This window comes from Bolinopsis microptera, chromosome 2, assembly GCF_026151205.1.
Source record: "Bolinopsis microptera isolate Bmic1 chromosome 2, MBARI_Bmic_1.0, whole genome shotgun sequence".
Lineage (NCBI taxonomy): Eukaryota > Metazoa > Ctenophora > Tentaculata > Lobata > Bolinopsidae > Bolinopsis > Bolinopsis microptera.
The window spans coordinates 15,532,957-15,541,740 of NC_087073.1; the positions used below are offsets into that span (position 1 = coordinate 15,532,957).

Here is an 8,784-nt window from a genome sequence, read left to right on the forward strand (position 1 = left end):
ACCCGGTATCACGTGCTAAAGTGTTTAGGTATGTATCCGACCACAATTTGTTTGTTGCGCCCTGTAAGGAAGGATGGTGGAGATTCTTTGATTAGGGGCTCTCATACAATGGGTTGTAGGTTTATAACCTACCAGGACGCGCGCCGAGTTGGACTATGGAACAGATATTTTACGAGTATCACCCGTTAAACAATGGGCGGCAAAATGAGACTGTGATCAAATCAGTAGCAATCGCATGACTACTCAAGAAATTACCTCAGCTGTAACGTATCCCTGATCCCATTCTTTTTTGTCGTTGCCACAGATTCCCAAGGGCTAGAACATAGAACATAGAATGCGTTACCAAAAACTATTCGTGTGTTCCGGAAACAATTTGTTGTAGGGCCGTTTAGAAACGCTGACTTTGTCGCGGAGGATAACGTTTTTAGAGTTAGAGTTGTCCGTTTTACTTTACGGACAATAGTAAAACTTTAACCGAGGCAAATTATACTAGTTTGCCTCATCAAACATTAGACAAATATGTCATTAACTTGATGATTAAGTCAATAGTCACACTATGTAGGGATACCAGAACAAAACTTTTATCTTTCTATGTAAGTATAAGCAGACGACAGACACGTCCAGCTTATATAAATAGTTGTCACTTTCTTTTCACTTTTGTCATAACGTGGCAAATTAAGATTCAATTCATCAATAACGCACAATGATTCCTTAATTACTGTTAAACTTTCAATCTAATTAATTACACTTGCAAGCTGTAAAGTATCCATAACCGTTTCCATCCGTTCTGCTTCGTTCCACCCAGTTCGTACATTCATTTATAATGTTAATTTCTACGACGAATAAATCATTATCATGCAAGCTAAATGTATCTGTTTTGAAACATAAATACTACTACTATAGTAGTATGCCATATCAGGAGCCCTATATAAAGTCAAAGAGTGTGTGTCCGGCTGAAGTCGGAAATGTAGATTATTATTTTGTGAACATGAATACGTTACCCTTGTTTAAGATGTTGGACGTCCAACAAACGTACGTTTGTTTTGATCTTGTAAGCTGCCAAGTGCCAGTTTCATGTAATCAAAACCTCTTGCCTGACTTACCAGGCACTATGTCTTATGAAATTGCTGGGCATACTTTTGGAACTTGCATGCACGTACCGGCTGGTAGTGGTACATTGTTTTCTAGCATATTCCTTGTCTATCAATATTATCATTGAGCGATCCAATAATGAAGATCAGCCCCAGTTGAGGTTGTTTTTTTCGGCATGTTCCTTGTTTATCAATATCATGTGATTTGTCCAATCAATAAGATCACCTTTGTGGAGTTATATAAGCCTCGGTTTAACCACTAAACTTATATTTTGTATTTTTGATGTAGTTAAGGGGTCGAGGTCAGGGGTGTTCAAATTAAGTTCCTTGTGACAATAAATTAGCGATCCTTTGTCTTTTCGAAATGATAATGATATGTTAATTCACATGAAAAAAATTTACAATATTCATTGCTCAATTACGAAGGAACAATCAAGTATCAAGCATCAAGTTTTCAGTAACACTTGAAAATTGAAATATATATAGAAGAAAAATAAAAATCACTATTTTATCTAAGAACGGTGTGACTCATTTACTGACAGTCACTAAAATTACACGGGGGTCTCAATGACCTCTATCATATTTAAAATGTCCTGCTTAGCAGTGTTCAGATCTCTCACTAACTCCTCGTGTTCAAGAAGAGATTTCTGAATCCGCTGATCAAGCACTATCCGCTGTTTCTTCTCCTCTTGGATGAACCTATTTAAATCAAGCAGCTTCACAGCTAGTTTCTGTTCGTAAAATTTAGTATATGCCCGGATATACTTCTTGTGAATGGGAAGGTTGTTACCAGTACTGCGGTGATATCCCCGCTTTAACTTTGCCGTCTCCACACACCTGGCACTGGACACCAGAGTTTTTTTAGTTTCCGTAAAGCTATTCTCGCTATCGCTATAAGTTTCGTGCAGGTTTGGCACAGATTTCTGATGGATAAAGGATCGCAGTTTCATTACTTTTAGATCGGGATTTAGTTTGTCCGCAGGGTCGGTAACGCTCGAGGAGGGCTGCTTTTTACTGCTGACATGCGAAGGACTGTGTCCGTAGATCGACTGGAGAACGGCCTTGTCACAGTACACTCTGTCATCCACGTGGATCGTAGATCGTCTCATTCCTTCCTTGGCCCTGAGAGTGATTGGTTTAATATCAGTGCAATATTCTTATCAGTGCAATATTCTTATTATGATTATACAACTATGTGATACCATACAGAAACTGCTGAACTAATGAATAGTATCGATTGAGGTGATATAACATGTTCAATCGGCCATTTAAATTATTCTCGATTGCATGCTTTCAGTTTCAAGCATCCTATGAATAGACTAATTTGAAGATACTATTCTATGGAGCGGTCGAATAGCACTTTAACTCTTTAAGTGGTTCTGAGTAATTGCAGACATAGTTCACTAATGCGTTACCGTGTTTAAATGCCCTTCAGCTGCTAAATTCAGGCTTTTGAAAGTCTTTATAAGAGGTCTGCAACGTTTAAAAAATCAGAACCTTGCATTGCAAGTTGCAATAAAATTCTTTCAATTTTGAATTTCTGGTGGTAGTATGTTTGATTTAATGGAGCAATCAAACGGCAAGTTGGTCGTTTAGCTCCGGACAGTCTATGCACGGTCCCTGCACGGTCCCAGCACAATGAACACTTGATGCACACACGGTTAGTAGCCGGCTAATGACCGCTTTTCAAGTGCCGGCTAGTAGCCGGTTTGGAACCTCAAGAAAGTAGGTCTGCTTTAGAGCTCAGCTAATAGCCGGCTAGTGACCGCCTAGTAGCCGGTTAGTAGCCGGCTAGTAGCCGGCTAGTGACCGCTTTTCAAGTGCCGGCTAGTAGCCGGCTAGTAGCCGGTTTGGAACCTCAAGAAAGTAGGTCTGCTTTAGAGCTCAGCTAATAGCCGGCTAGTGACCGCCTAGTAGCCAGTTAGTAGCCGTTTTGTGGTCACTATCCGGCTAGTAGCCGGTTAGTAGCCGGCTAGTGACCACTTTTTAAGTGCCGGTTAGTAGCCGGTTTGGTAATGTGAAGTTGAGGAGCTGTTATTACAAAAGTGGCTACTAGCCGGCTAGTAGCCGGTGTTCATATGTTACTGTGCAGGCACCGTGCATAGACCGTGCATAGACCGTGCAGGGAGTGTGCAGGGACTGACCGTGCAGGGAGTGTGCATCAAGTGTTCATTGTGCAGGGACCGTGCATGGAGTGTTCTTTTGTTGTTGCATGGACCGTGCAGGGACCGTGCATAGACTGTCCGGAGCTAAACGACCAACTTCCCCAATCAAACATTGTTAAGTAATGTCTCTAAAAGCCTTACAGTGGATAGCTCGGCACTCTGTTATTCGTTCCCACAATTGATACGTTTCATGGTTTATAACCGAACATTAAGATTAAATATTATTTTGCGGTAGTTAAGTGGCATGTATACTTTGACTATTGTCATCCTGAAAGACTGTGTCTTCCAGTACCCATAAAAACATTATATTATCGAGTCGTGAATAAGACTTAACACAACCCAAGCCAGGTAAGGATTGTATTCGACGTTTGAATTTCGTGTCAGATTTTGATGAGTTTTCTGTTACTCCCAATAGTATAATAATGAGCTTTTTGAAGCTAGCAAGAGGAACAGATTTGTTCCAAATATTGCCTCACCTGTCAGACTCAGGTAGCAGTTGGTGCCTCCTCCGTACAACAGCAATGCCCTCAGGGTTGATCCTTACTTCGATCTCCTTGTAATAGTCATCCTCGGCGGGCTTGATGAAAGTAGTGTTAAACATCTCGTCGTCAGTCTTGTAGAACACCTCGTCTGAGTACTTGTTCCGGGTGCCCGCCGTGCTCAGCCTGTCGAAGTATCATTGGTTCAATAGTTCAACTTAATACGACATGACGTCCATCGTCTTGATATAAATAATCCTATGATACTCAAGCTTAACAGTTTATAGTTGATGGTTTTTTAATATCACATGAGTCCAGATATATCTACGATTTGACAGTTTATTCGTTGTAGGAGTTTTCCAGAATTTGCTTATTTTAAGAAAATATAATGCAAATTTACGTCGCAGATTTGATAATAATCTGGAGCCAGACATATGGTATACGTGATATTTAGAAATTAACTTATAGATGCCTAACAGATTAGCTTTATCGTCGCGTTGCATTTGCAGTAGTTATTTAATGGAATATTGGCGAACAAGCGTGTGCGTGAACTTCAAAGAAATATGTGCGGTTACTGACAGTGATAGTGATACTGTATTTATTCAATCAAAATGTTCGTTTCCATCAATACTCTTCAACAAGGTGTCTGTTAGAAGGACGTTACATTTGTTACCAGTCACCATGTGCACATTGCATGACACGTTACGCACTAATATAAATCTGGGAGCAGGTTATTCACATAATATCTCATTTAAATTATGTTTCACCGGATGGCAACTGAGATAAACGTTTTAAAATAATAAATATTGATCAGAATCGATTCAAATTTGAATCGAACTACCTTAAGGCCAATAGATTTAACAAGTTACCATCATTTTAATCACAGATTTCGCAAAGTTTTAGTCTACAACAATTTTAGTCACATTTTTCGACTTTTCGAGACCATTTTCCATTCCTTTTATTTTATTTTTCCATAACACAAAGCAGCGGTTTTAACTATCCCATATTCATCCACAGTACTTTTAAATAGTGACCTAACTTGGCTCGTGACAAATATTTTTTGATGCAGTTTTTGCATTAGGTTAGGAAAGGCTAAATTCTAGAAAGGGGCGTTTCACATAATTACTTCATGAAGTATCTGCATCTAGTTTAACTCACTGAATTCAATGAATTAAACTAGATGCAGATACTGCCTGATGGAAAATGGAAGTAAGAGAATGTGAAAGCATATAAGCAGTGGATTACACGTGTAATAGTTAAAGTAGTTCAGCAGTAGTTCAGCAGCATAATATTCATGTCATATATGCTCTACCGAAATTTTGGTCTGCTTTTAAATTAGTTGCCGAAAAATGTAGTCTCAATAAATTTGGTTTACAACAATCAAAATTTTGACTAAATTTATGTCGACTAAATTTGTCATTCTTAAGGTATGTTGATCAATAATGAGGGTTGATGATACATCATACAATGTTGATAGAATTTTTATAAAATTATGATAAAATTTTGATGCAATAATGATCATCGAAGGATCATTGTTGATCAATAATAATGTTGAAATCAAGATTGTGAAGGGTCTTAGTCCCAGGGCTATTCAATACAAGCAGTGTTCACTTTTTTTCGTGTCGTTTTGTGCAGATAATAAAAATAATAAATTGAAATTGAATAACACCGCTTTTAAGATAAAACTTATATTCAGCAGTGTTTGAACTATTCATCCCAGAAAATATCATGAATACTGAGCTAAAAGATAACTTATGCTCGAAAATATATCGTCAATACTAAAGCCCGAAAATGGTACTTAAATATATTATGCAAAGATCGAATTCCAAATACGACCGCAATAGTTATCCATAAAGTTTTTCAAGTTCATATGGGGACAGTTTGAAAAGGTAAGATTTTATAGAAAAGCTTTAAAAGATTTAAAAGATCAACATCGAATAAAATAAATTTGATTTCTCAGTCACTAAGTGCCCTTTTCACTTTTTCAGTTCTATTGAATCGATCGTTTGCTTAGGATTGAAAATTAATGAAAGAATTATTTTAGATACAGCATTCATTTTATTGGCTTTTTAAAAAAATCGACCCATGATGCTAAAGAGAGTAAGAAATCGCTACTCTTATTTCATCATTACATTGATTTAATTATTAAATTAATCTATATTCAAATTAATTGTTTTTTAAATTTTGGTTTTGGGGTTCAAAAAGTGGGCCTTACTTCATTCTTATTCTACACTGGACGAAACATTTTCTGGATTTAATCAAGTATTATGGATTATTATTTTGCTCTACAGTCGATACCTCAAATAAATCATTCGAACAAGGCTCACTTAACTTGATAAAGCATTATGTTGCTTCATTAAAACCTAAATGATTTGTTCCCGTATGAGTTTTTTTAAAGGGTTCTGTAAATTTTGACATATTGACCACACACTGTAGCTGAATTTTTACGACATTTGACGTAAGTCACCGTCCGCAAAACTGTTGATTTTACAGCAGGGATGTTTTCTCAATATAATATAAATCACAAATCTTACCTAAGAACGTCTGAGTTTCGTTTGTCCTTGATTTCTCCGATCTTCTGATTATCCTGAGCAGTGTAATCCTCAAGTTCTTTCTTGATTTCTTTTAACTTTCTTTGAAGTGTTGCTCCACTGTAGTTTCCTTGTTTTGGTGGACTGTACCGTTTTAACAAGTCCTGCATCTCTGTTCTGAGATGCTGCTTACTTTCTGTTGACTGTTCCACCATCGTCGTATCCAAATCGTTATCAAGATCCACGTCACCATTATAGGCAGCTTCAATCGTTATATCTGGAGCCTCAATTGTTATTTCCGGAGATTCCATCCTTATATTGGACCCCTCCGCGTACACACCTCTAACCTTGAACTCTGGGTTCTCCGTTAACACACTTTTGGTCACTGTGGCCTTGGCCTTGCCATCTGCACTTAGAGGATTGTTACATTCTGTGCACCTTTTGACCGGGGTGAAAGTTGGGTTTTGGTAGGCTTTAATGGCTTTCGGTTTTACAAGGGTCTGTTTCGCGTGACTGATATCGCCACTGAAGTTAACCGTTTGAGAGTTTCCACGAGATGAACAATCTGAATTGGACGACTGTCTCACGTGATCAAAGTTGGGTGTAGACCGTGACGACTTTGATTTGCTTTTAACACTCTCAATCGAAGAAGTGCCTGAATCACGTCGCTCTGAGTTGCGATCTTTAGTCGGGGTAGAAGATTTGGGCATGATAGAACCCCGGGTTACATTCTTAAGCCTGACAGATTCAAGACTTGGTGCTGGCGAGCTGCTCTGACTTGTTTTTGACATACAGGGACTTCCACTCGAAGATAGGTTAGCCCTTCTCCTGGTCAACTTGCTTTCTCTTTTTGGTGACCCCGAAGACTCCTCAAACAATTTAGAGTTCCTTTGCACTGATGGAAGATGATTAGTATTTCTCGGGTGAACCAGAGGACTGACCAGACCTCGAACACAAGCAGATCCATTCATTATAGCGTCCTCCTGTTCCCTGTTAACATCCGAACAAGATGTAGCGGGAAAGCCTGTTTCCATGACTATAGGGATGCTGTGAACACTGTCTCTGTCAGTTACTTTCTTCATCACTCCCATGGTGTCATCCTCCTGCTTTGTGGTTTTCTTCTTACGGAATATAAAGGGAGAAAGCGCACGTTTGAGGGATCCAAATGAGCCTCCACTCGGTTTACCTGACTTTGTTTTGTTCATCTGGGCTTCTGATTGAGTCCTTCGGATGTCTTTGGAGAATAGGTTTTTCCTTTTTCCGCCATGAATGGCTAGGGATTGGTTCTTTCCCAACGATTTACCCCATCCATCATCCATTTCTTTGAACGAGAGCGGTCCCGCGGGAGCTGAAGATTTAGGAGGAAGAGTGCTGCCTCTCTTTTTATCAAGCTGATGAGGGTGTTTATAACTAACAGGTGGTTCTGAATGCCTGGAGACTGAAGAGTGATCACTAACACTACTAGGAATACTAGGCTGTGAGTCTGTAGCAACGTTCTGGAGATGATAAGTTCGGGTCAGATAACGATCCGAACCAAACTTAGCCTGGTGCAGGTCCCTAGTCGCGGAGGAGGTACTATCAAAGATATTACAAGTGTCGTTATTAAAGATACACAACGGAGAGGCAGGTGTAGTAACTGAAGAGATTGACGTGCTGTAATTCCCAACTGTGGGAAGTAGTCCAGGAGATGCCCGCTCTGGTGCTGGTGTCTTATCTCCTTCCTTCGTCACACGGAGTTTTTGTGCTTCGAGGAATGTGTCCGCAAAGTGGCTACTCACCCTACTCCCTCCGCTCACTGGCTTTCCCTTGTTCTGCATGATCTTATCGGATCTCAGTACAACGTCACCAGAGCTTCATATTACCGCTAGATCTGAATAGTACAAGTGTTTAAGGGGGGCTAATTGGTTTCAGGAGATAAACATTGTAATTGGAGGGAGGAATTGGCAAATAATTTAGTGAAATTCGAACCGTGTAATTATATTAAACCAATATACGTAGAGCACTTTTAAGGGTGTCTCTTACGGTGATGTTATCGCTAAATGATTAACTCGATCACATCATGTAGCCTTGGCGTGATTCGCTCACTCAAAATAAAGACCGGTAGAGACATTCTATTGGCTTTCTATGAGGTACACACTAAATTTTTAGTTTTAAAAACCTTTTTATCTTATCACGACTGGTTGGCAGCGGTGGATTATATATGTACGTACAGCAACATAATGTATGTATATACCAGCATGACGTTTACAATCACCGATGGAATGCATGTCCAAACCCTGCCTACCTGCCTAGGTCGGTCCAGATGAAACCAAGAATACTGTAAAAAACAGCGATGACTGTTTGAAGTAACACAACAATAACTCGTAAACAGAAATATGAACGAAGCTGAAACACCAGACATATCTTAAAATAGAAACCATCAAAGTCTACCAAATGGTAGTGCAGGGATATCAGGCAAAATATTTTACACGGCAGAAAATTTGCAAGGTCAACTGAACAATCATCCTTCAATTATCCT

General features: G+C 39.2%; 1 protein-coding gene across 1 annotated transcript; it reads right to left on the bottom strand.

Moving 5' to 3' along the window:
- Nucleotides 1-1,444: 1,444 nt before the first annotated feature.
- On the bottom strand, nucleotides 1,445-8,141 carry LOC134826315 (uncharacterized). Its single transcript, XM_063838646.1, has 3 exons — nucleotides 6,270-8,141; nucleotides 3,733-3,921; nucleotides 1,445-2,213 (listed from the first exon to the last, which is right to left on the bottom strand). Exons 1-3 carry the CDS (start codon nucleotides 8,081-8,083, stop codon nucleotides 1,643-1,645), a joined length of 2,574 nt encoding a protein of 857 aa, XP_063694716.1. The 5' UTR covers nucleotides 8,084-8,141; the 3' UTR covers nucleotides 1,445-1,642.
- Nucleotides 8,142-8,784: the final 643 nt, after the last annotated feature.

Coding starts and splice junctions, on each gene's coding strand:
- LOC134826315 (XM_063838646.1), bottom strand. CDS start 8,083: ATGCAGAACAAGGGAAAGCCAGTGAGCGGAGGGAGTAGGGTGAGTAGC. Junction 3,922..6,269: donor CGAAACTCAGACGTTCTTAG/GTAAGATTTGTG, acceptor ATACTTCGACAG/GCTGAGCACGGCGGGCACCC. Junction 2,214..3,732: donor CTGCTACCTGAGTCTGACAG/GTGAGGCAATAT, acceptor AATCACTCTCAG/GGCCAAGGAAGGAATGAGAC.